The sequence below is a fragment of the Saccopteryx leptura genome, chromosome 12 (assembly GCF_036850995.1).
Source record: "Saccopteryx leptura isolate mSacLep1 chromosome 12, mSacLep1_pri_phased_curated, whole genome shotgun sequence".
Classification (NCBI taxonomy): Eukaryota; Metazoa; Chordata; class Mammalia; order Chiroptera; family Emballonuridae; genus Saccopteryx; species Saccopteryx leptura.
Genome location: NC_089514.1, coordinates 41,450,694 through 41,477,463, shown reverse-complemented (window position 1 = coordinate 41,477,463; position 26,770 = coordinate 41,450,694). Strand labels below are relative to the sequence as shown.

The following is a 26,770-nucleotide window of genomic DNA, read 5'->3' as shown; positions in this document are numbered from 1 at the left end:
GAGGATGGCTCCATGGCCTCTGCCTCAGGTGCTAGAATGGCTCTGGTTGCAACAGAGCAAGGCCCCAGATGGGCAGAGCATCGCCCCCTGGTGGGCATGCCAGGTGGATCCTGGTCAGGCGCATGCGGGAGTCTGACTGCCTCCCCGTTTCCAACTTCAGAAAAATACCAAAAAACAAAACAAAAAAAACATATTTGAAGGAAAACAATAGTTTGAGTGTGTTTAGATTACTTTGGATTTTCTGCACACACGATCATTTATCATTTCAATGCTAATAGTTTTCCTTTTACGTTCTTTATGCATTTTAGTTTTCTTGATTTGTTTCTCTATGCACAAGGTTGAAAAGCGATGAATATCTTGTTTCTGATCTTACAGTAAATATGTAGATTTTAAAAGATGTTTTTATCGGGTTGTAAGGGATCATAGATTTAAATGTAAAGCTAACAGTATAAAGCTTATAAAATGAAAATAGTAGCAGTGAAGAATGACTGTGGATATTCAAACTGGAAGTGGTGTATTTAAGAAAGATTAATTTTGGCTCTTTCTATAGGGAGCACATCCGTGCCTTTCCTGTCCCTCACTTCCCCTCAGGCGCATTAACTTTGCCTTCTCTCCTCCTCAGTTCCAAGGGCCCTTCCTTCTTCTGCCTCTGTAACTGGTTCCCAGGTCCCACGCCCAGCTGGCTCACTTTTCCTACATCTGTAACTTTACTTTTATTTAATTCTTTTTGAGAGAGAGAGAGAGAGAGAGAAGGGAGGGAGAGAGAGAGAGAGACAGGAAGGGAGAGAGATGAGAAGCATCAACTCGTAGCTGCGTCACTTTCATTGATTGCTACGTACCTTGGCGGGGGTGGGGGGAGCTCAAGCCAGCCACCTTGGGATCATGTTGATGATCCCATGCTCAAGCCAGTGACCTCGGGATTTTGAACCCAGGTCCTCAGTGTCCCAGGTAGACACTCTATTCACTGTGCCACCACCAGTCCGACCCTACCTACCCTTGTAACTTTCTAAATAAACTTTCTCTTATAGCTTCAGTCTTGGCTCTAAATTCTTTCTCAGCAGGAACTCAAGTACGTACTGAGGTTGCTGAGCTGATGTCTGGTGTGACTGTACCAGTCTGACATTGGGTGCAGTTTCACCCCGGCACAGCCAGTAAGCTCCCAACACGACCTGTGGTGTCTGTGAGTTTTGTCCTATAATGTGTAACCCACAGCTATGAGGGAGTTGTCTTTCGTAGTACTAGCTTCCTGTCTCTGTATTGGCCAGTTAAATATTAAACTTTTTCCTTTCTATACTGCAAAAGGAAGAGAAGGAGGGAGGGAGGGAGAGAAGATTAATTTGTGAATCTTGAAAGTTTGGGTTGGAAAGAAGATATATATAAAAAAAGCAAACAGCATCACAGAAGTAGCATCTTTATCATTTGACATTGAGGGCTACAATGAAAACCTTAAGTCTTGAACCCTGGGGTGACTAGAAAAGAGTGTGGTGTCTTCTGTGCATTTTTTTAATAGACTGAATTTTGAAACTGCTTGTCATTTCTTCTTTGTTGTGGATATTGTTGGGCTGTTTCTTCTTTGTTGTGGATATTGAGGAGCTCAGAGCTGCCCTGGCCGGATATCTCAGTTGGTTAGAACATCGTTTTGAAGCACAGAGGTTGCTGGTTCCATCCCTGGTCAGAGCAGACACAGGAACAGATTGATGTTCCTGTCTCTCTCTCGCTCCAAAATCAATAAAATAAACATTAAAAAAAGAAGAAGAAGCCTGACCTGTGGTGGCGCAGTGGATAAAGCGTCGACCTGGAAATGCTGAGGTCGCCAGTTCGAAACCCTGGGCTTGCTTGGTCAAGGCACATATAGGAGTTGATGCTTCCAGCTCCTCCCCCCTTCTCTCTCTCCCCTCTCTCCCTCTCTGTCTCTCTCTCTCCCCTTCTCTCTCCTCTCTATAATGAATAAAAAAAAAAATTTTTTTTAAAAAAGAAGAAGAAGAAAGAAATCTTACCTTAAAAAAAAAAAAAAAAAAGGCTCGGCTACCTCCTCTAACGAGTGAACCATACCTTCAGCACTGCATTCTGGGTCCTAGCTCCACCACACTGTTGTTCTATTTTATTTTTTCTGACTGCTTTCTTTTTGCCTCAGTCTCCTTCTAACTTTTCATCTTGTACTGTGGTTGTATAAATTGCCCAACTCCTTATTGGAAAGAAATATATAGACGACGCTATTAACAGGAACAGTGAAGTATAGTTGATCTGGGGAAATTTTGATGAGTTTGACTTTATTTGAGTCTAAAGAAGATGGTAAAGATATGAAAAGGGCAGCTAGAAATACGAATTTGGGGCTCAGAAGAGAAGGCAAGCAAATGGTATAGTAAAGAGTTTAACATGGCTAAAATGAGATCTAGCCTTTCAGTAACCAGCTGGGTAGTAATCTCGGAGCCTTTTTAATGTACTGCATTTTAGGTGTCTTTTTTTACCCAAGGGGGCCATGCCAGACAGTCTAATAAAGTGATTTGTGGTGGGGGCTTCTGGAGGACTTGGAGACTGAGGTCAGCCACATTGCTAGTCAACCAACCATATTTACATAACAGAGCCATAGTAAGAATTCTAGACTCCAAAGCTGGGGTGAGCTTCTCTGGTTGGCAATATTCTGTGTGCACTGTCACCTCTCATTATCTAGGGGAATGGATGTTGTCCTTAACTCCACCAAGAGAGGACAGCGGGAGGCTCCACATTTGGGACCCTCCTGTAGAGTCTGCCCCATGCATCCCTTCCCTGGACTCATTTTAATCTGTAGTCCTATGGTGTAATAAACTACAACCACAAGTATAACAGCCTTTAGTGGGTTCTCACAAATGATTAATTATTGAAACTGAGCATGGTGTTCAGAACCCCTGAACTTGCAGTTGGTGTCAGCAGTGAAGGTGGTTTTTGGGACTCCTCAACTCTTAAGTTCTGTCAAGTGGGGTCTTGTGGACTATTCCTAAACGTTACACAAGTATTATAGATTTGATAGGAAACATCATTTAAGAGTTGTTAAGTGAATAAAAGAGATACAGAGAGGCTGTTCATTGACCAGCCTTTGAGAAGTGTCATGGAATGCAGGAAGAGGAAGCACACTGAACGAAACAGATGTAACAGTAAGGAGACGAGAGGGTGGCCAGAGATGCGTTAGCTTGACCCGGAACAGACTGAGGAGCTGAGGAGGTGGCAGCTCTGCTATTCTGAGTGAAAAATTCCTGAACAGACTTAGCTGTAGAACCTGAATTTTTCATTTTTTAGGTGTTGATGGGACTTATTTGCAGTCATTCTAGATGTCCATGGCTTTTGTCCCCACCTGTCAGCCCCCTGAATTGTCTGCCCTTTCCAAGCTGGAAATCCCCAGAGCAGGGTGCTCCAGGATCTGGGCCAGGTCACCATGTGAGGTCCATCCTGTGTTCCTTCCTGCTCCTTCCTTCTGAGGGTGCTCCCAGTGCCCACTACAGGAGTGCCCTTGTCTGTGCCGCCAGGGTTGTCCCGCTGCACTCGGTGCCAGAGCAGGACCACGTGGAACGAGGAGGGGCAGAGACAGCCCAGTGCCGCCCTCCTCACTGGAGCACTGCCTGTGTGTGCCACTGCACCTCAGCGTGTCCCCAGCGTCCTGCAGCCTTCTCCACTGGTTGGCACCGCGGGTCCCCGCAGTCTGGTTTTCGAAGGAGTCCACGCTCCCCGTGATAATGGCTCACTTGTATTCATTCTCTGTCTCTCCCCCCCCCCACCTGTCCCCTTGTAGGCTACTGGAGCTTCAAATTCCTTTTCTCCCCTTCCTTCTTCCTTCCTTTTGGCCCCAAACTGAAACACAATTGCAAATCATTTTTTGCACTCTGGCTTCTAGGGGCTACCCACCAAGTCCCTTGGCAGGCTCATATGTGTTTGATTCTTATTTGGGATCTCAGGGTAATTCTGAAAACATTTATCAATAGAACTTAGTAATGGGACATTATTTTCTCTCTTTTTTAAAATTTATTTTTACTGAGATGGCTGTTGGTAAACCATTGTGTAAGTTTAAGGTATACATTGCATAAGGTAAGGTGTTAATTTGATACATTTTTATATTTCAATATGACTATAACCTTAGAGTTAACACTTCTAGTACATCATATAATTATTTCTTTTTTTGTGTGTTAGGAACAATTAAGAGCTGGTCTCATAAGCAACTTTGAAGTTTATAATACAGTGTTGTTTATATTTTCTCTTTTACTTGTCATTGGAGGCTAGTATAAAAAAGGACCATATTCTCACTGGCTTGGACCCAAGGTCTCTGGCTTGAGCAAGGTGTCACTGGCTCAGCTGGAGCCCCCTGGTCAAGGCACGTATGAGAAGCAATCAATGAACAACTAAGGTGCCAGAACCACGAGTTAATGCTTCTTATCTCTCTCCCTTAACTGTCTCTCTGTCCCTGTCTGTCCCTGTCTCTGTCTCTCTCTTGCTTATAAAAAAAGGACTGTATTCTTAGAGTTGCTTATTCAGATTTCTCTCTTAGCATTAATATTCTAGAGTGGGTACAATCAGGTTGACTTTCCTACCTCTCAGTATTGGATTCTGTTTTAACCTGGAATTGAAAAGATTGAAATATAATAAAGAAGTTTCAGATTTTATTCAAGTTTTTTTTTTAATTGGGGCGTTGTTTATATTGTAGGAGGCAGTAATTGAAATCTTCCAATTTTCCCCCTCATACAATTTTTTTAATTAATCGCATGAATTTTACCCCTTTAAAATGTACAGTTCTTTGGTTTTTAGTATATTCATAGAACTGTGCAACTATTACCACTAATTCTGGAACATTTGTATCACCTCCAAAAAGAAACATGTTAATTAGTGATCAGTCCCCATTTCCCCTTCTCCCAGTCCCTAGCAACCACTAACGTAATTCTGTTTCTCAGAATTTGCTTATTCTGGGCAGTTCCTGTAGTTAGAATCATACACCATGTGGCCTGTTGTGGGTGGCTTCTTACCGTGTCTTCATATTTCCCCATCCAGCAGCATGTCTTAGTGTTTGAAATCTTTTTATACTGAATAAATGTCTACAGCTGGATATATCACATTTTATTTATCTACCCATCAATTGACGTACATTTAGGTTGTGTCCACTTTTTGGTTCTTATGAATATGCTGCTGTGAAGATTTGTATATGAGTGTTTGAGTGGGCATGTTTTCATTTCTCTGGGGTGTTATACCTACCTAGGAGTGGAGTTGTTAGGTTCTGGAGGGGCTGTTCTTCAAACCAGCTATATTACTGTAGGTTGCAACAAGTGCACAGGAGGGTTATAATTTTCCACACCCTTGCCAGCACTTACTCTGTTTTAGCCATCCTAGTGTATCTGAAGCAGTACCTCAGTGTGGTCATGGTTTTCATTTCCAAATGACTGTTGATGTTGAGTATCTTTTCATATGCTTATTGGCCATTTACATATCTTTTTTGAAATTGCTGTTTGTAATATGTGTGTATGTGCAGGCACACACATGCACATACACACAAATATATGTGCTCTTATTGCTGAGGTTGTGGGTCATGATAATAACTGTAGTTTTAGTAATGAGGGTCCCTGAGAGGGAGTTTTCCTCCACTCTCTGTTTCTGGGAAAACTGTCCTGTTTGCCTCTCCTAATTTGTTATGAATCTCTTTAACACTGACTGCTGTGTACTCCCATTTCCTTGTTGGCTTTTGACATTTAAACTTGTATTACAAAATATGTATAGACACACACTTATTTGTTCAAAAAGTTATAATAAAAGTGATATATGGTGATGCTAAAAATTTAAGACAAAACAGAGAGAGTAAGCAAAAATTTAAATTCTCTTTTTATTTATGATACTCTTTTGCATAGCTCACTTCCTCAACGTAAAGTAAAGGGGTTTAGAAGGTTTATAGCTCTCTTCCCAGAAATCTGTATGTATAAACACATCCATGTGTGTATAACTTCCATTCATTAGATTGACCTGTGCATGCTCTTGTATATTATACTGTTTTCTTTCAGTAATATTTATGAATATATACCATGAACCTAAACAGATTTTGCATCATTGTTTTCTGTGTAATATTCTAGTGTAAGTATTTACTTTAACTAGCTTTGTAGTAATTAGACACTTTGTGTGCTCAGTTTTCACTATGTGAATGGTGCTACTTGGAATTGCTTGTGTGTTCATCTTATGGATTTCCCCTGAATGTAGATGTGTAGATGTGATTAGTTTAAAACGTAGTATATTTTTATCTTAAAACATGTCGCTGATTTCCCTCCAGAGAGATTATCCTCATTTGTACACTTAAGAACACGATGTGATTCCATGTAGCACTACTGGCCATGTCTTCACATGGTATTATCAATAATCTCTTTGTTTTTACTTATTTGATTACTAATTAGTAAGACTGGCCATTTGAAGTTAACATTAAAAAATTGTGGGTTTTTTTGACCACTGGGTTTTTAAAACTTGCTTTTATTTTGTCATGTGATCTTGTAATTTTTTAATTATACTTCATATTTTTTAAAATTTATTTATTGATTTTAGATAGCAAGGAAGGGAAAGAGACATTTTGTTGTTTCACTCATTTATGCGTTCATTGGTTGGTTGGTTTGTGTCCTGACTAGGCATCACACCTGCAATATTGGCATATTGAATGATGCTCTGACCAACTGAGCTACCTGTCCAGGGCTCTTTACCATATCTTGATTATATGGAGGGGAGGTGAGAAGTAGGGGAGGGGGGAACAGGAATACCAACTCGTAGTTGTTCCTTCTTGTATGTCCCTTTAACCGGGCAAGCCTGGGGTTTCAAACAAGGGACCTCAGCATTCCAGGTCAGCGCCCCATCCACTGCTTCACCACAGGTCAAACACCTGTTTTCACCTTTTATTGATCATGTCAGTAGCCTACAGAGCTCTGTTGACTACACCACCTATATTCACTTTGAACCTTTAAATCTGAGTGTCTCAACACACTTCCAGACCAAAAGTCTTCCCTAGGAAAATTGTGAATGTTTTCTATAGTATATTAGTAACAAACTGAGATGCTGGTATTAGGTCTGAAGCATAAAAGGAGAGTTTTCAAGAAGGATGGAATTAATAATAGTATTTAGTTAGCTACAGTTTGAGGAGGTAAAGGCTGAGAAAGAGCCAGTGAAACTACCTGTGAGGAGTGTTCCTAGTGACCATCAATTGGGGCTGTCAATGTAAAAAGATAACTTCCAAACCTGTAAGAATTTTTAAGGAGTTTATTTGTGCCAAACTGTTATTGGTTGCTGAGAAGCAAAGTCTCAACGGATTGAGAAAGTGCTCCAGAAAATGGTAGTTTCACCACTGATTTTATATATCAGAATCAAAGGGGAAGTTGTAAGGAGGTTACATGAAATCAGTTACATGAACTTCATTGGTGATGGATTAGGGAGGCGGGAGAAGCAAAGTGGGGAGATCTCTGGGACTGGATAAAAATTAAAAATGAAACTTTTTTACAGAGGCAGGTATAAGATAGTTAATTAACATGATAATAACAACAATGAGATTTGTTGGTTCCTGCTCTGGTGGAATGCTTGCTCTGAGGGGGTTAGGAAAAGACCTGCATGTTATTAGGTATGTTTTTGTAGATTCAAAAGACAATAGACAGATTCAATTAAAGTAAGCATAGACCCTTGTTAGAGAAAAATAACTCCCTAAAACATGACTACCCATCATGAACTGCTTTTAGTTAGAAAGTTTTCATGTCAGACCATCCTGTGTGGTTACTTTAGTCCCTGAGTCTGTAAGGCCACCATGCAGGCTTTCCCTGAGCTTGTCAGGTTCAGCATGTGGCTCCTTTTTTGTCCACAGGGCCAGTGATGGGTCCTGTGAATATCAAGGTATACTTGAGAGAGCATAACAGATTCTTTGGTGAAATTTGGCAATGAAATGAAGATGATAGCTTGAGGAGCATGGGGTCAGAGATGGACAAGGGAGTGTTGATTTTAGGTCAGGCTACCTGAGCACATTTCTAGGCAGAACAGAAGCAATCTGATGAGAGTTTGAAGGAATAGCAAGGAAGGAATTAGTGAGTGTGTTTTGGAGTGAGCGGAAGATGGAGGTCACGTCTCTGATAGCACAGTGGAGGAGGTTTTGTATAGATCAGGGGTTCTCAACCTGTGGGTCGCGACCTCGGTGGCCTAAAAGGCGGCCCCTGTGTTTTGGTTGTTCGACCCCCGCTGGGGTCGCGACCCACAGGTTGAGAACCGCTGGTATAGATGGTGTGGCGAGTGGAATAAGGATTGTTCTGGTTATGATTGCTGCATAATGAATTATCCAAAATCTTAACAACCTTAAGCCAACTTTTTATTTTGCTTATGATTTTGTGGATCAGGAATTTAGAAAGGGCAAAATTTGGATGGTTTGCGTATGCTTTATGATAACTAGGGCCGGCATTGAGACATCTCAGAGGCTTGAGGTGACTCAGTGGCTGGGGACTCGCATCATCTGAAAGCTCATTCACATGCCTGGGTTAGGAGGATAGGAAGAGTAGGACCCCCAGCTGAAGCCCTCCTACCTCCCTGCTTCCTCCCAGTAGGGCGTCCTCAGAGTCTGAGCTCCAGAAGTGAACCTCTGCCTTACACAGTGGAAGGAAGCTTTGTTGCCTCTTACAACCTAGCCTGAGAAACCACAGTCTCTTCCACTACATCCTCTTGGTTAGAAGCCTTGTCAAAGCCCACCAAATCTACAAAGAGTACAGTTCTTTTTTTGGTAGTAGAACTTCAGGGTTCTAGAAAAGCAACTAATTTGGAATATATTGTTACAGCCTTCTTTGGTGAATGCAGTCTATCAGAAGAATGTCACAAAAAATTAATAAAAAGATGTTTCAGACTCCCAAGTATGTTTACCTGTGATTATTTCTTGGTGTAATCACATAGCCATTTTTCCTAGAACATAACTTCATTTAATACTCTTTTTGTCTGCCTTGGATTATGTGAACCCTAAGTCCAAAGACCACTAACCCTTTGAGTAGTACGAACATTCATGTACATACATCTTTGTGCCTCCTGATCATCCAGAGTACAATCAGTTTATTTTAAAATGTGTAAGCCAACATTAAAAAAGGCAAATGTATTTTCTTCTTGTTTCCATAAATTGGTTATCAAACACGGTTTTAAGTTAATAAAACTATAACTGGAATTAATTTCATTTTTTGAAAAAAAACCTCACTCCCGGGGGTCAGTGAGCTTAGAAAACAGTCACTACTCCGAGCGCTGACTATATCCAGGTTGCTGCTGGGTGCCAAGCATAGGAGTGTGCACAAGTTGGGGTATGAGTTACTACTTTCTGAAGATGATTAAACTGGAGAGCTTAATTACTCTTGGATTGTAAAACTAGGTGGGGCTTTAGAATGAGGCTCAAAAATCAGTTTTATTTTTCATATATATGTTAGAGACCTTTTACTTATGCATTTATAGTCATTTATTTCTAAGACCTGTGTTCTTTTACTATTTTTTTACTTGTTTAGAATAATTAAGAATTTGAATTATTTACAATGAATTACTCATGTTTACAGGGGATATAACATACACTTAGGAGCTTGTCTGTAGTTGTGTGGTTCAGTAAGACATTGCTATGTGCTGTCATATACCCTTGCACCCTCATGATCCGGTAGGAGCCTAAAATAGTCTTGACATTTTTTTTTTTTGTGACAGAGTCAGAGAGAGGGACAGATAGGGACAGACAGACAGGAAGGGAAAGAGATGAGAAACATCAATTCTTCATTGCAGCACCTTAGTTGTTCATTGATTGCTTTCTCAGTGCCTTGACTGGGGGGCTATAGCAGAGCAAGTGACCCCTTGCTCAAGCCAGAGACCTTGGGTTCAAACCAGCGACCTTGGACTTTAAGCCGGTGACCTCAGGGTTTCAAACCTGGATGCTTCAAGTCCCAGTTTAGCACTCTATCCACTGCACCACCACCTGGTCAGGCTTGACTTCTTGAAATAAGTTAATCTTTCAGTTATATTTTTATCTCTGAGTGTATAAAAATGGCTTTTGGTTTTAAGTAGCCTGGAGCTTCTTTCAGAGTCCCCCCCCCTTTGATTTGCTGAGAGAGAGAAAGAGAGAAACAGCAAAATGTTGTTTCACTTAGTTGTTTCATTTAGTTGTGTACTCATTGATTGTTTCTTGTATGTCCCCTGACCGGGGTCAAACCCGCAACCTCTGGTGCGCCAGGTTGATGCTTTATTCACTGAGCCATCTGGCCCGGGCCCAGGGTTTTTTACTTTACAAGTTTTTATTTACTAAGAAAATTTTTTAGTTGTAAAAGAGATCTTGATATATGTCAAATGTCTCCTGATTTCTTAATTCTACATCTATCTAACTAAAACTTTCTCATTCCAAGATAAATTGTTTCCCAAGTTCATAATTTAATATATCAAACTTCTACTTATTTAGAACATATAAGAATGAAAAGAGATGAGCCCATAATCTTTGAGTACAAAGGAACATTGTTCAAGTTTATGTACTGAAACTTGTATTCACTATGGAGCGAGCCCCCATTTAGGATCTCTCATAATGTCTATTTACTCTTCCCTTGCCCCAAAGCAAGGAGAAGGCTTAAAGCAAGAAGACATAAAAACTATAAAAAATTACTATAAATTCCCAATAAATGGTGTAGGCTTGGCCACCTTCATGCAGTAATAACATTTGTAAGGAAAAAGGCATTTCTCATCTAAGAGAAAAATTAGATTATCAAGCATTACCAAGATACTTCAACACTTGAGACCAAAGGCCGGCAATACATTCAACTAATTCAAAGAAAGAAAGTCTAAGCTAAATATTTTGTATTTGTTCAAACAACCTTCAGTTATACAAGTCCTATATTAACTGTTATATATATGAAGCCCTGAGAGGATATTTTTTTATCATGAGCCTGCTGAGAAATCTGTAAAAACAAAAAAGAACTTTAAACAACCAAAATTAATGCAGAGGCATAGATGTAGAGACTGATTTCATGAACAGACAAAATTAAACTTCTGGAATACTTATCTTACAGCATACTATTATGTAGCTATATTAATTAGAAAAATGGACTTTAAACAATTTGTATTTAGTTTCCATAGACTGTATATTTTCAATTCAAAGATACAATGTTATAACAATATATTTAATGGAGCAGTGGTCTCAATTCTTCTGTCAATGATATGCTGAAGGAGTGAAATGCTGTGTCTGGCACCGTGCACTTAAGAAACAGTAGAAGCCTGACCACGTGGTGGTACAGTGGATAGAGCATCGGACTGGGACATGGAGAGCCCAGGTTTGAAACCCCGAGGTCGCTGGCTTGAGTGTGGGCTCACCAGCTTGAGCCATGGGGTCGCTGGCTTGAGTGTGGGATAATAGACATGACCCCATGGTCTCTGCCTTGAGCCCAAGGTCATTGGCTTGAGCAAGGGGTCACTCACTCTGCTGTAGCCACCCAGTCAAAGCACATATGAGAAAGCAATCAATGAACAACTAAGGAGACTAAGGAGATGTAATGAAGAATTGATGCTTCTCATCTCTCTCCCTTCCTGCCTGTCTGTCCCTATCTTCCCCTCTCTCTGTCTCTGTTACAAAAACAAACAAACAAACAAAAAATGAAAGGTGTTGGTAATGGATAAGAAATGGGTCCATTAACTCACGTTAGTTGTAAGTTCTGGTATTTGTATGCTCAGAGTAATTTCAGTGAAATTGAACATTTAGTTAGAAAACTTGTGACCCAAATTACAGAGTCAAGAACATATATATATGTATATATACTTCTCACAAAAATTAGGGGATATTTCAAAATGAATATGAAGTGATAAAATATCTTCTAATTTTTGTGAGCAGTATACTTGATCTCATAAAAACAGCCTTTAGCCACTTCTTTTTTTTTTTTTTTTGGTGACAGAGAAAGAGACAGAGGGACAGATAGGACAGACAGGAAGGAAGAGATGAGAAGCATCAATTCTTCATGTGGCTCTTTGTTGCAGCTCCTTAGTTGTTCATTGATTGCTTTCTCATATATGCCTTGACTGGGGGGCTACAGCAGAGCAAGTGACCCCGTGCTCAAGCCAGCAACCTTGGGCTTAAATCAGCAACCCCACGCTCAAGCCTGAGACCTCAGGATTTCAAACCTGGGTCCTCTGTGTCCCAGTTAGACACACTATCCACTGCGCCACCGCCTGGTCAGATAGCTATTAGCTACTTCTGATCTGATGTTAACTCCTGTGCATTTTAAGGACTCCTGTTGACCCCCCCCCCCCCCATGAGTGCATTTAAAATGCTGTATTTTACAGCCTTCTCACTAAATAGAGAAATGATTCAGGGTTGTTCTAGAAAGCAGAGATTAGGTTTTAGGTTCTGGCTTGCCCAGAGTATGACTTGCATTTCCACCATGAGCTCTGTCATTCTTTTTTTTTTTTTTTATAAATAAATTTTTATTTTAATGGGGTTACATCAATAAATCAGGGTACATATATTCAAAGAAAACATTTCCAGGTTATCTTGTCATTTAGTTCTGTTGCATACCCATCACCCAAAGAGAGATCGTCCTCTGTCACCCTCTATCCAGTTTTCTTTGTACCCCTCCCCCCCCTCTCCCTCCTCCCCTCCCCCCACCCCTGTAACCACCCCACACCTGTCCATGTCTCTTAGTCTCGTTTTTATGTCCCACCAATGTATGGAATCCTGCAGTTCTTGTTTTTTTCTGATTCACTTATTTCACTCCGCACAATGCTACCAAGACTCCACCATTCTGCTGTAAGTGATCCGATGTCATCATTTCTTCTAGCTGAATAGTATACCATAGTGTATATGTGCCACATCTTCTTTATCCAGTCTTCTATTTTTTTTTACAGTGATTAAAAGCCTTTAAGCAAACTCTTGGCCAATACAGCAAGAATCCATAAAAGAGTAGTGTCCTTAACATGTTCACCAAGTCCAAGTTGGCCCCATCACCATGCCAGATTCCTGAAAAATGCAACCCAACCACAGTTCAGTCTGTTAGGAGCTGTCACAGGGAGCAGGAGAGCTCTGTCATTCTTGAGAGAATGTTCTAGAAAATAGGAATTATAACATCGGTATATTTTAGAAAAATTTTGCTGTAGCTATAAAATTATAGCACTAAATGACAGGAAACCTAGGTTCTTGATTATAAAGACAGAAGAAACCCTTTTTTATTTATCACTCATATTAGCTTGCCTTATATACTACCCATTTTAATTTTGCAGTGTTATAAGTCTCTTTGCAGTGCTTTTATTTATTTGTTTGTTTGAGAGAGAAGCAGGGAGAGAGAGACAGGAACATCGAGCTGCTCCTGTATGTGCCCTGACTGGGGCATCGAACCAGCAACCTCTGTGCTCCGAGACAATACTCCAGCCAACCAAGCTATCCAGCCAGGGCTTTCTTAGCAGTGTTTTTATATAACAGTATTTGGGATGCTTTAGATTATTAGTTCACTTTTTTTCCCACCTGGTTATGAGCAATTAAGGAAAATTGTCTAAGGATATACTATATTGTTAATTTTTCTCTGACAGTTAACAGTGAAAGTGTAAATGTGCACATCTCTCTGGCTCTTCACAGTCTGAGCCTTGTGAATAACAGCTCAGAACAGGTTACCTTGAAAAGTACAGCAGTTGGGTGTTGTGCGTTATCCATCAATGTTGAATCCCAGGCTATTTAAAAGAAACTTTTATCTCTTGAATTCACTACATTTAACGTTGAAACAGGTAGCAAGCAGTAACTAGAAATGCCTTATACTTACAAGTTATAAAAGTTTCTTCTAGCTAGCCTTGGATTCAACATTGGTAGATAACGCAGAATACCAACTGCTGTATTTCTCCAGGAGAACTGCTCTGAACTGTTATTCCCGAGGTGCACACGAGTTGCCAGCAGAGAAGCTCACTTGGAAAGCATTTACCACATATAATTCTGTATGTCCTTTCAAGCAAGTGTGGTTCTGAGGGAGGGAGAGGTGAGAATCACATAGTCATTTGCTCAGTGTCACATAGCTATAAATGCCAGTGCTACTATTCAGATCGCATTCCTGAATTTAAGTACAAATCTGGATAAGTAGTTGGCAGTTGGCATAGGCTTAAAATTATTTGTTGACCTGTATTAACATTTCAGATATACAAGGTTTCTCAGTCTATGAGCTCTATTTAAACTCTGCAGCCCTCCTGCAGAAGTTGTTCTCTACATCATATTTTTCTTATGCTCAAGTAATTTTTGTAGTTACCTCCTTGAGTAAATAGGAACCCTATTTTTTGGAGCATTTCCTTTGCTCTGGTTTCCCCCCAGAGCTCTTGCCCGCTTGTTAGTGTTACAGGAAATATCTGAGGTAGTGATAGAGATTAATTTATATGCAGAAATTTTTAGTTATTTTTTGTTTGTTTTTATATTTTTCTGAAGTTGGAAACGGGGAGGTAGTCAGACAGACTCCTGCATGCACCCGACCGGGATCCACCCGGCACGCCCACCAGGGGGCGATGCTCTGCCCACCAGGGGGTGATGCTCTGCTGCAACCAGAGCCAGTCTAGCGCCTGAGGCAGAGGCCATGGAGCCATCCTCAGCGCCCGGGCCAACTTTGCTCCAATGGAGGCTTGGCTGCGGGAGGGGAAGAGAGAGACAGAGAGGAAGGAGAGGGGGAGGGGTGGAGAAGCAGATAGGTGCTTCTGCTGTGTGCCCTGGCCGGAAATCGAACCTGGGACTCCTACATACCAGGTCGACGCTCTACCACTGAGCCAACTGGCCAGGGCCCATATGCAGAAATTTTTAAATGACAATTTTTCTGGTTGACTGCTTTTGACACCCTCTTCCCGCCCCTCAGAGTTTAATAGTTGCGTCTGAGGCTTCATTATTGTGATTTTTCTTTTCTTTCTTTTTTTTTTTTGGTGGATTCTAGGGCTTTTATTCTGTTTTTTGTTTTGTTTTGTTTTGTTTTGTTTTGTTTTGTTTTGTTTTGTTTTCAAGAGAGCAATAGGAAGCATCAACTCATAGTTGTGGCACTTCAGTTGTTCATTGATTGCTTCTCATATGTGCCTTGAATGGGGGGCTCCGGCCAAGCCAGTGACCTTGGGCTCAAGGTGGCAACTCCGGGCTCAAGCTGGATGAGTTCGCAGTCAAGCCGACGACCTTGAGGTTTAGACCCTTCAGGTTGATTGATGCTCTATCCACTGTGCCACCGCTGAACAGGCTCTCTGCTTCCTTTTTATATTTAGTATTATTAATGTTTTTACCAGAGTGTATATGTGATTTAAATTGTCCTTTAAATTACTAAAGAGAAGAGTAGTGTAATATTAGATTTCAGCATTTTTATTTTTCTACAAACTCGAGATGTGGCTGTCAGATTTTATGAAATATATGTGATAAAATTTTAAATGAAGAACTTATCCTCATATTTGTTTTGTAACATAAAGTATGGTTATTTAAGACCAGTTGTAAAGTCTTGCTCATGAAGGCCAGTTACAGTAGGTTCCTATGAATCATTGACAGACAAACCATTTCCAACTCTGACGATATTTTTCCTGTCTTATATTGAGAAAATAGACATTTAAAATGAATTTTTTATTTATTTCAGAGTTTTTCTCGGTTCATACACAGTACCATACATTTAATTCATGTTAGAATTCTAGTCATGAAGAAAAAGGGGACCTATTTTAGCTGACGTATTACTATTATACATGGCGTAGTAGGAATAGCACAGTGTTTAGAATCTGGCCGATCTGTATTCTGATCCTGACTCCAGTGCTTCCTCTCTGGGAGACACTGGATTAGTGCATAACCTCACCAGGCTTGCATTTGTTCACTTGTTTAGTAAGAATGACAATAAAGCACCCTAGTATTGTGTGCTTTAAATCAGTGTTTTTCGATCATAGGCTGGTCTGCCAGAAATTTCATGCTGGTCTGAGAAAGAGTTAACCACCCTGATGTTACTTGGAGTTATAGACCCAATGATCTTAGTCAAATTCACTTGTGCTCAGGGTGATTTCTGCCTTAGCAGTCTCTGAAATAATTCTCCTGTTTTCACCATTCCCCAAATGTAAAAAGATTAAAAACCACTGCTTTAAATGACATCATACATGCCAAGAATGTAGAGTGGGCTTTTAGCAGGTTCTTCATTTTCTTTTTCTTCTTAATCTATTTTTTAGAGTTTATTTTAGAAAAAGTGAGGCCCCACCCACATGCATGATCCAGTCATGTTGCACAGCCTCTCTCTTTACCATCCAATGCTTGGAATTAGTATCTAATTACCCTGTCCCTAATTTCTAGAGAGTGTCTCTTACCATCATACTTTTGAAATGAGACTAGTTAAAAATGGCATTCTCGCCTGACCAGGCAGAGGTGCAATGGAGAGCGTCAGACTGGAATACAAGGACCCAGGTTTGAAACCCTGAGGTCGCTGGCTTGAGCCCAAAGTAGCTGTCTTGAGCAAGCGGTCACTCGCTGTACTGTAGCCCCCTGGTCAAGGCATATATGAGAAAGCAATCATTGAACAGCTAAGGTGCTGCAACAAAGAATTGATCCTTATCTTTCTCCCTTCCTGTCTGTCTGTCCCTATCTGTCCCTCTCTCTGACTCTGTCTTAGTCCAGGCATTCTTTTATTATGGAACCCCCAAACACACAAGAATGTTGAAGAAATAGTGAATTCCTGTATTTCCTCCATTGATTAGAATGCTAACTAACATTGAACTCTAATTTATCTCCCTTTTAGAGTGTGTGTGTGTGTGTGTGTGTGTGTGTGTGTGAAAGCGAGAGAGAGAGAGAGAGAGAGAGATTTCAATTTTATAAGATGTTTTGGTCATCATTCAGATGACTAAAATATATTTCCCATCTACAGTGTGTCTGTAAAGTCATGGTGCACTTTTGACCGGTCACAGGAAAGCAACAAAAGAAGATAGAAATGTGAAATCTGCACCAAATAAAAGGAAAACTCTCCCAGTTTCATACCTATTCAGTGCAGTTCGATGTGGGCTCACGCACAGATTTTTTAGGGCTCCTTAGGTAGCTATCCCGTATAGCCTCTACAGACTCATCACTGACTGACTGATGGCCTACCAGACGGGGTTTTTCCACCAAACTGCCGGTTTCCTTCAACTGCTTATCTCACCGAGTAATGTTATTCCTATGTGGTGGCGCTTTGTTATAAACGCGCCGATATTCATGTTGCACTTTGGTCACAGATTCGAATTTAGCGAGCCACAGAACACGCTGAACTTTTCTCTGTACCATCCACATCTAGACTGACATGGCTGTGGGCTGCTCCGCTGTATACACGGTGTTACGTCATCACCTGCGCATGCGCACATGCTGCCACATCATCCTACAGAAACTGGGAGGGTTTTCCTTTTATTTGGTGCGGATTCCACATTTTGTCATCTTTTGTTGCTTTCCTGTGACCAGTCAAAAGTGCACCATGACTTTACGGACACACTGTATTACTTCTTTTTTTCCAGTCTGGATGGCTTTGTATTTATTTATTTATTTGCCTGATTGTGCTGACTAGAACTTGAAGTCCAATATTAGATAGAAGTGGTGACAGAAAACATCCTTTTCTTGCTCCTGATCTTGTATGGGTGGTAGGAAGATATTCAGTCTTTCACCTGGATGTCTGATGTTATCTGTAGGTTTTTCATAAGTCTTTTCCATTTCTGCTTTTTTGACAGTTTTGATCAAGAATGTATGTTGGCTATGGTGAAATGCTTTATCTATTTATTGAGCTGATCATGTGGTTTTAAAAATTCTTGTTTTCAATTATAGTTGACATTTAATATTACACCAGTTTCAGGGTGTAGCATGGTGGTTAGACATTTCATATGGTTTTCCTATTTTAGTGTGTTAATTATGATGAATTACAACCATTGAATTTTGTATGTTAAAGTTTTTATTCCTAGAATAGACCCCACTTGATCATATAGTATTTAATATGCTGTTTAATTAGAATTGATGAAATTTTGTCTAGAATTTTAGTATCTATATAATGTGGAAAATTGGTATATAGCTTTCTTAAAATGTCTACCAGGCTTCAGAATCAAAGTAATGCTGGTGCCTGACCGGGTGGTGGCGCAGTGGATAGAGCATCAGACTGGGATGCAGAAGACCCAGGTTTGAGACCCCGAGGTCGCCAGCTTGAGTGCAGGCTCATCTGGTTTGAACAAAGCTCACCAGCTTGGACCCAAGGTCGCTGGCTTGAGCAAGGGGTTACTCGGTCTGCTGAAGGCCCGCGGTCAAGGCACGTATGAGAAAGCAATCAATGAACAATTAAGGTGTTGCAATGCGCAAGGAAAAACTAATAATCTCTCCGTTCCTGTCTGTCTATCCCTCTCTCTGACTCTCTCTCTGTCTCTGTAAAAAAAAAAAAAAAAAAAAGTAATGCTGGCTTCATATCATGAAATTGGGAGTACTTCCTCCATTTTAGTTTTCAGAATGTTTCTGATTTTGTTTTGGTTTTGAACCATAAATGTTGGAGAGAATTCACCAATGTCATTTTTTATGGGAAGATTTTTAACTGCATTCATTTATTAAAATAGAGTTATTTAGGTATGATCCTTGGGTGTTTTGTGTTTTTCACAGTATTTTTTCATTTCTTTTAAGTTTTCATATTTATAGGCATAAAATTGTGATATTCTTTTATTATCTCAGTATCTAAAATCTGTAGTGATATTATCTCTTTTATTTGTGACAGAGACAGAGAAAGAGGGATAGACAGACAGGAAAGGAGAGAGATAAGAAGCATCAATTCTTCGAAGTGGCTCCTTAGTTGTTCATTGATTGCTTTCTCATATGTGCCTTGATCAGGTGGCTCCAGCCGAGCCAGTCACCCCTTGCTCAAGCCAGTGACCTGCGCTCAAGCCAGCGACCTTGGGCTTCAAGCCAGCGATCATGAGGTCATGTCCATGATCCCATGCTCAAGCTGGTGAGCCTGCACTCAGCTGGTGAGTCCGTGCTCAAGACAGTGACCTCGGCGTTTTGAACCTGGTTCCTCTACATCCCAGTCTGCACCACTGCCTGGTCAGGCTCACCTCACCTATTCTTTATGTTAGTAATTCATGTTTTCTTTCTTCCCTGGTCAGTTTGGCCAGAAATTTATTATTTTAATTCTCTCAGAGAACTAGCTTCTGGTTTTACTGATTTTTCTCTCTTGTTTTATGCTTTTTGTTTTTACTGATTATAGCTCATATCTTGATTATTTCCTTCTGCTAACTTTGGGATACATTTGCTTTTCTAGTTTTTTTAACATGGAAACTGAGGTCACTGATTCAAGCTCTTCTCTTCTGATACAAGATGTTTAGTGCTCTGAAATTTTCCTCCAAGTCCTGCTTTAGCAGCATTTCACAGATTCTGCTGTGTTATGTTTTCATTTTCATGTAGTGTAAATCCATTATTATTTTCTTTTGATTTTTTTTTTATCCATAGGTTATTTTGAAGTGTATTAATTTTCTAGTTTGGGAGCATGTTCTCTCATTGGTTTCTGATTTAATTTCCTTGTGGTCTAAAAATATGCTTTGTGTGACTTGAGTCTGAATCTCCAAGTATATAGACTGTGATGGTAAATTTTTCATGTATTTGGAAAGAATATTTGCTGTAGAATATACAGTAGTGTCATAGTCAAGTGCTTGGCCCTTTCTGGTACCCTGCCTGATGCCTGAGCAGCATCCAGGCCAGCACTGTTGTTCCCCTACATCCTGGACTGCCTGCTGGTAAGAAGCAAGAGTCCTCGAGGAGGGGCTGTGGCTGGTCTGTAACTCTTCTCAAGGTTCCCTGTGTGCTAGACATTACTATGGGCCATGGTGTGTCCACTGCTAATAGCCGTTCTGACACACTGTTTGCAAATCTCAGGAAATTGAGAGATTTTTTTCTGACAGTTACTGAAGTGTCCCTTTTCTCTAAGTCTCTGGGTGCTGGGTGGACTGGTGTGGTCTGCTCTGGGAGACCCTTTGGCAGCCTAAGTGGAAGTTACCATATTGTGAGAAGAGACTGAAAAATGGTCAGAGGGGACTTGTTTTCTATAGCAATCTTTTGAATTTGAATATGAGAATTATAGAATATAAATTTGAAAAATATATTTAAATTTTAAAAAAGGGTAAGTGCTTAGAAATTTGAATTGTTTTTATATTTGCATTTAAAAATTATTTTTATGCCCCTCTTGTTTAATTGTCCTATTTTTACGTACAATATTCTGGACTAAACTAGTAGTAATTTCTTTTGTTCAACTTTGGAAGTCTCGCTGAGAAAAGGAACAGCTGTGCTTTTGCTGTGATTACACTGAGGAGTGCTCTTCTATTTTTGTTCATATGTACACACTCTGGCTGTTTGCGAATTCAGATCTCAAACATACTACAATAGTGAGAGAAGTTTCTTTTCTTTATGCATAATTAAATTGTTTTAAAATTTAGAGACCTTAATGTTAGCAATAATGTTCAGTTAAGTAGTAAGTGCCTTTTAATTAAGCTATCAAGTGTTCCCGGTGTACTAAGACTGGTCAACAGTCCTCCAGGTGTTAAACATGGAGTACATTTCTTTCTGGTGAGCAGAGCATGGACTTTGGAGTCATAGTGAGTTTCCAGACTTGAACATACTACTTACTGTCTCTGAGACTGTCCACTTCATCCGTGTAGAAACAACACCATCTCCTCTATGGAGTGGTTGTAAGAAATGGTATATGGACATTGGATTTCCTAAACACTTGTGCTGTGAAATGACTAGTTCTTGGAAGAAATGGTTGCATTGGCAAATATGTCTGGAATTTGCAGCAGGCTCGCCTCTTGGGTTTCCATTCTGTTAACCCATTGGACTCTGAGAACCACTTGGGTCAAGAATTCTGCTTTGTGCCTGACCAGGCAGTGGTGCAGTGGATTGAGCGTAGGACTGGGATGCAGAGGAACCGAGTTCAAGACCCCAAGGTTGCCAGCTTGAGCGCGGGCTCATCTGGTTTGAGCAAAGCTCAACAGCTTGGACCCAAGGTCGCTGGCTAGAGCAAGGCATTACTCGGTCTGCTGTGGCCCCCAGGTCAAGGCACATATGAGAAAGCAATCAATGAACAACTAAGGTGTCGCAACAAAAAACTAATGATTGATGCTTCTCATCTCTCTTTGTTCCTATCTGTCCCTGTCTATCCCTCTCTCTGACTCTCTCTCTGTCTCTGTAAAAAAAAAAGAAAAAGAAAGATATTTGCTTGCTTTGTTTAACTTCTCATTTCCTAAACAGAACTTCTCCTTTCTTCCTTTCCCCTCCCTGCTTCCCCTGTGGAACACCTGCAGCATATTTTGATTTAGTTTCATGGAACATGGTTTTTAGAATAAAGGGACTAGCAGAGTGCCCCTAATTCATGCTTGAAAATGATAATTTTTTTCCCTTATAGTGTTAATTTTAATGGTTTCAAAACTGTATTATAAACTCAGGACTTATTTCAATTTTAGTTTAACTTTCTAAGTAAGTAAGAAACCACTTTTTTCTTCCAGTTTTTTTGAGATATAATTGACATACAACACTGTATGAGTTTAGGTATGTAGCTTAGTGACTTGACCTGTGTGTACTGCAAAATGATTACCAGAATGAGTTTTGTTAACATCCATACAGTCATTAAATAATTTACTACATTTTATACATAATTTACTATCTTTTAGTTCATTTTTTGTCCCTCTGCATTTCTCCGAAGTTGGAAATAGGGAGGCAGCCAGACAGACTCCCACATGCGCCCGACTGGGATCCACCCAGCATGCCCACCAGGGGGCGATGCTCTGCCCATCTGGGGCGTCGCTCTGTTGCAACCAGAGCCACTCCAGCGCCTGAGGCAGAGGCCACAGAGCCATCCTCAGCACCCGGGTCAACTTTGCTCCAGTGGAGCCCTGGCTGCAGGAGGGGAAGAGAGAGACAGAGAGGAAGGAGAGGGGGAGGGGTGGAGAAGCAGATGGGCGCTTCTCCTGTGTGCCCTGGCCGGGAATCGAACCCGGGACTCCTGCACGCCAGGCCAACGCTCTACCACTGAGCCAACCGGCCAGGGCCGTTCATATATTTTAACCCAAAATATTGTTATATACTTTGATATTAAAATCTAGGGGAAGCAAGCACAGTGATAAGAGAGTAGGAATCTTAGAAACTACGTCTGCTCAAATGTTGCTTCACTACTTCAACACAATTAAAGTGTTTATATTCATGGTATTTCTCCTAGCCCTATAAAAGTTACCAGTGTATTGAAGGATGTCGTTTAGATACCGTACTTCCTGCACCTGCTTTGAGCTGCTCAAAAGTAGGCACAGACCATCTGTGTCTTTTTTTAAAATTTTTACTGAATTTTGTGGGGTGACATTGGTTAATGAAATTATATAGATTTCAGGTGTACAGTTCTAGAATACATCATTTGTGCTGTGTGTTCACTGCCCAAAGTCAAGTCTCCTTCCATCACCATTTACCCCCCTCTGCCCTCCACCTCCCCCAGCCCCCTTTCCCTCTGGTGATCGCCATACTGTGGTTTATGTCTGTGAGTTCTTTTATTTGCTTGATCTCTTCAACATTTTTATTTAGCCCCCAACCCTGCTCCCCTCTGACAGCTCTGTTTGTTCTCTGTACATCGATATCTTGAGTGATTTGTAAGAATTTTGCAGATTTAAAAAATGAAAAATAATATTTTTGCAATTAAAAGTATTGTTTCAGAAAATATTGAAAAAATTAAAAATAATAAAATGTAGATTAAAAGAATAAAAGTGATTTTATATCCAGAGATATTTGTTGCTAACATCTATCCTCCTAGACTTTTTCTTATGTTTCAAAAAAAATGTTATATTATTGTACATGCTTCTTTGTATCCTGCTTATTTTACTTACAAATGCAAGTGAAATACTTTTATGCCAGATGTCTGTGAAGCACTCTTCATTCCCCCACATGTCTGCCTGAACATGTATCCTCTCTTCTCCATCCTGTCCCAAGGTTGGAGGAAGAGCGGTGAGAGAAGCAAGCTCTGTTGGAGGGTACATTGTTACATGTTATATAATTCCTTAATGGTGAATACAGAATGGTGCATAGTACACGTCCTTTATTTTGATGAGTTATATTTCATTGATACAGCATGATTTGTGTTTTAACTTAACAGCTTAGGAGGGAAAAATGGTTGTTTGAAAACGTCAAGAGCTAGTGTGCTGTCTACACCTAAACATACATATAACCTCAAGTCAGTGTGATGGCGCGCTGGGTGGTTTGCTGCCTTTCTAATTCAGTTACTCGGAAGGCAAATGACACTTCTCTTTTGATGCAGCACATTCTTGAAAAACGGTATATTATTAAACATATTTTAATCTGATTTTACTATTTACAGCTTTCTTTAATGGTATCAAGAACTTACAAAGGAAGAATGAAATTCTGTTACTATTTTTCTGAAATTAAACTTCTTTTTCCCCTTTTTAAATAAAAGGTGGCTATCATCCAGTGAAAATTGGAGACCTCTTCAATGGCCGGTACCATGTTATTAGGAAGCTAGGATGGGGACACTTCTCTACTGTCTGGCTGTGCTGGGATATGCAGTAAGTTGTGTTTTTTTTGTCATTTGTGCACTTGATTTCTGGTCTAGTTCAACATCTTTGCTTTATACTAAGTTGTAGCTGAGGGCACACTTGCTTCTGTTGTGCAGTGTGAAGTTCTTAGCACAGACTTGCCTGCCCTAGCTAAACATTTTTCCCCTCAGTTTGAAGTTTATTTGCCTGATAAATAATAGCTTTCTTCTGTCTTTATATCTGAGGCTTATTTATTGAAATTACATCAGGATCATATTTTTTCCCAATAATTCATCCCTACCAGAAAAACATTTAAATAAAAAAATAACACATAGGCCTTTCAAATCAGTAGTTTCTGGCTATTTATTAAAGCTGTGACCTATAGCATAAAATGTCATTGCTACTCAGTACAGATGTACATGTGGGCTGTGTGTGGGACTGAGACGAAGTATGACAAGATAATGCCCTCACTATATGTGATGAACACAATTTTCTAGTTTACCTTATTTTATGAGGGAAAAGCAGAAGCACAAGGAAAAAGATTGTTTTCATGCATGACCCTGCTTCTGAATTACTGCCTCACGATTTGGAAAGCACTATTTTAAAGAAAGCTTATTAAAACTTTCCATTTATTGGATAGATCTCATTTTAATGATCACCTCTGCTCATAATATTTTTTTTTAACTTGCATTTTTTTAAAGGGGCAAAAGATTTGTTGCAATGAAAGTCGTGAAAAGTGCCCAGCATTACACGGAGACAGCCTTGGATGAAATAAAATTGCTCAAATGTGTAAGTACTACAAAAATGTGAATGATAGGAGAAAAATTAATGACTTACAATTTTAGAGAGGGATTTTTCTGGGTTTTACTAAATTAAAAATGATTTTATGTTTTATAAATTCAAATACTTCATCTTTTATTTGAGAAAACATCATTATATTAAAACCATTTTGGTTGGTATCATGGAAATGACTTTCAGTCTTATACACTTCTTTTTTTTTAAGTTCTCAGGGGTTTTTTTTTGTTTTGTTTTGTTTTTTTGTGTTATTTTTTTGGTAACAGAGACAGAGAGGGACAGACAGACAGGAAGGGAGATGAGAAGCATCAGTTCTTCATTGTGGCTCCTCAGTTGTTCATTGATTGCTTTCTCATATGTGTCTTGACCCAGGGCGGCTATAGCAGAGTGAGTGACCCCTTGCTCAAGCCAGCGACCTTGGGCTTTAAGCCAGCAATCCTGCATTCAAGCTGGTGAACCTGTGCTCAAGCCACATGAGCCTGCACTCAAGCCACGTGAGCCCGCACTCAATCCAGTGACCTCAGGGTCTCGAACCTGGGTCCTCTGTGTCCCAGTTTGATGCTGTATCCACTGCGCCACTGTCTGGTCAGGCTGTTCTTGTTTTGTTTTTTGGTTTTTTAAAATATTTATTTATTGATTGATTTTTTTTTTAGAGAGAGAAGGACATCAACTTGTTTCACTTATTTATGCATTCACTAGTTAATTTTTTTTTTTTTACAGGGACAGAGAGAGAGTCAGAGAGAGGGATAGATAGGGACAGAAAGACAGGAACAAAGAGAGATGAGAAGCATCAATCATCAGTTTTTCGTTGCAACACCTTAGTTGTTCATTGATTGCTTTCTCATATGTGCCTTGACTGAGGGCCTTCAGCAGACCGAGTAACCCCTTGCTCGAGCCAGCGACCTTGGGTCTAAGCTGGTGAGCTTTTTGCTCAAACCAGATGAACCCGTGCTCAAGCTAGCAACCTCGGGGTCTCAAACATGGGTCCTCCACATCTAAGTCCGACACTCTATCCACTGTGCCACCGCCTGGTAAGGCACTAGTTAATTCTTATATGTGCTCTGACCAAGGTTTGAATCCTCAACCTTGGCATATCAGGGTCGACGCTCTAACCAAGTGGGTTACCTGGCCAGGACTAAGGACTTCTGTTCTTGACTCATTTTTCTTTTCATAGGTTCGAGAAAGTGATCCCAGTGACCCAAACAAAGACATGGTAGTACAGCTAATTGATGACTTCAAGATTTCAGGCATGAACGGAATACGTATCCTTTCTTACACATCTGTTGCTTTTTAATGGCTGGAATATACTGTAGTTTTCCTTTTAACTTTTGAAAAATGGAAATGTTTCAAGCGCATATAAACTTCTATTTGCTCTGCTGTCATTCTCTATATAAAACCTATAGTGTCATCATGGAGTATTATAAAATGATATGCCTGGAGTGCTCTTCAAGGGCCTTTTGGGGTTTTTAATGTAGAAACAGCTTAAAAAATTGTTTTTATAGCCCTTGACTTTTTTCACATTACATTAATTATTAATCTTTTTCATTAATTCTAGTGAAGTTAATTTTTGCAGTGGTAGATAGAAGCAGACACCAGCTTTTTTTTAATTTAAACTTCTGAAAACCTGTCCACAGGGCTAGGTATCCTTCACTAGCTGCAAAGAATTTATTGAGGTGATAAAAGGAAAAATGCTCTGCTAAAGTCAGCAAAGTCACACCTGATCCTGCACAGTGTCATCTTTCTGAGAGGTGAATATAGAAGTGTGTTGGTTGTGTTATGTTTAGTTTGTCTACTTTAGAAAAAGTCTGGTGAAAGTAAAGTTGTTACCAGAAAGGGGACCGGGCCTGGAGTGGGTGTGCCTCAAGCCAGCTGGTTGAGTGTGGGTTCTTGACTTTGTGTGGGGAAGATTTCACAACACGAGTCCAGGTGATTTTGAGAATATATTTATTAAAGGTAGGGACAGTGAAAGAAGGAAGGGCTTAGGCTAGAAGAAGCAACAAGAGATAGCCGAGGCCCAGCTGCACTGGCTCTCTGGAAGTGTTCTAGGAAAGAAATGAGCCTAGATCGGGGTACTGTCAGCTCAGTGGAAAGTCAGAAAAAGGAGGGGCCTTGGAGACAGGTTTAGGGGCTTATCCTAGGACAGTGTTTGGCAAACCGCAGCTCGCGAGCCACATGCGGCTCTTTGGCCCCTTGAGTGTGGCTCTTCCACAAAATACCGCATGCGGGGACGCTACCTCAATAAGGAATGTACCTACCTATATAGTTTAAGAAATTTGGCTCTCGCCCTGGCCGGTTGGCTCAGTGGTAGAGCATCGGCCTGGCATGCAGGAGTCCCGGGTTTGGTTCCCGGCCAGGGCACACAGGAGAAGCGCCCATCTGCTTCTCCACCCCTCCCCCTCTCCTTCCTCTCTGTCTCTCTCTTCCCCTCCTGCAGCCAAAGCTCCATTGGAGCAAAGTTGGCCCGGGTGCTGAGGATGGCTCTGTGGCCTCTGCCTCAGGCGCTAGA

At 40.4% G+C, this 26,770-nt stretch overlaps 1 protein-coding gene across 8 annotated transcripts in view; it reads left to right on the top strand.

The window, feature by feature from the left end:
- SRPK2 (SRSF protein kinase 2) overlaps window positions 1-26,770 on the top strand; it is a 300,854-nt gene that overhangs the window by 216,761 nt on the left and 57,323 nt on the right. For all 8 annotated transcript variants that reach the window (XM_066354334.1, XM_066354340.1, XM_066354337.1 and 5 more), the window contains 3 exons: window positions 23,391-23,499; window positions 24,171-24,258; window positions 25,439-25,526. In XM_066354334.1, the coding sequence (XP_066210431.1) occupies window positions 23,391-23,499; window positions 24,171-24,258; window positions 25,439-25,526 (285 nt within the window). The remainder of the gene's footprint in view (window positions 1-23,390; window positions 23,500-24,170; window positions 24,259-25,438; window positions 25,527-26,770) is intronic.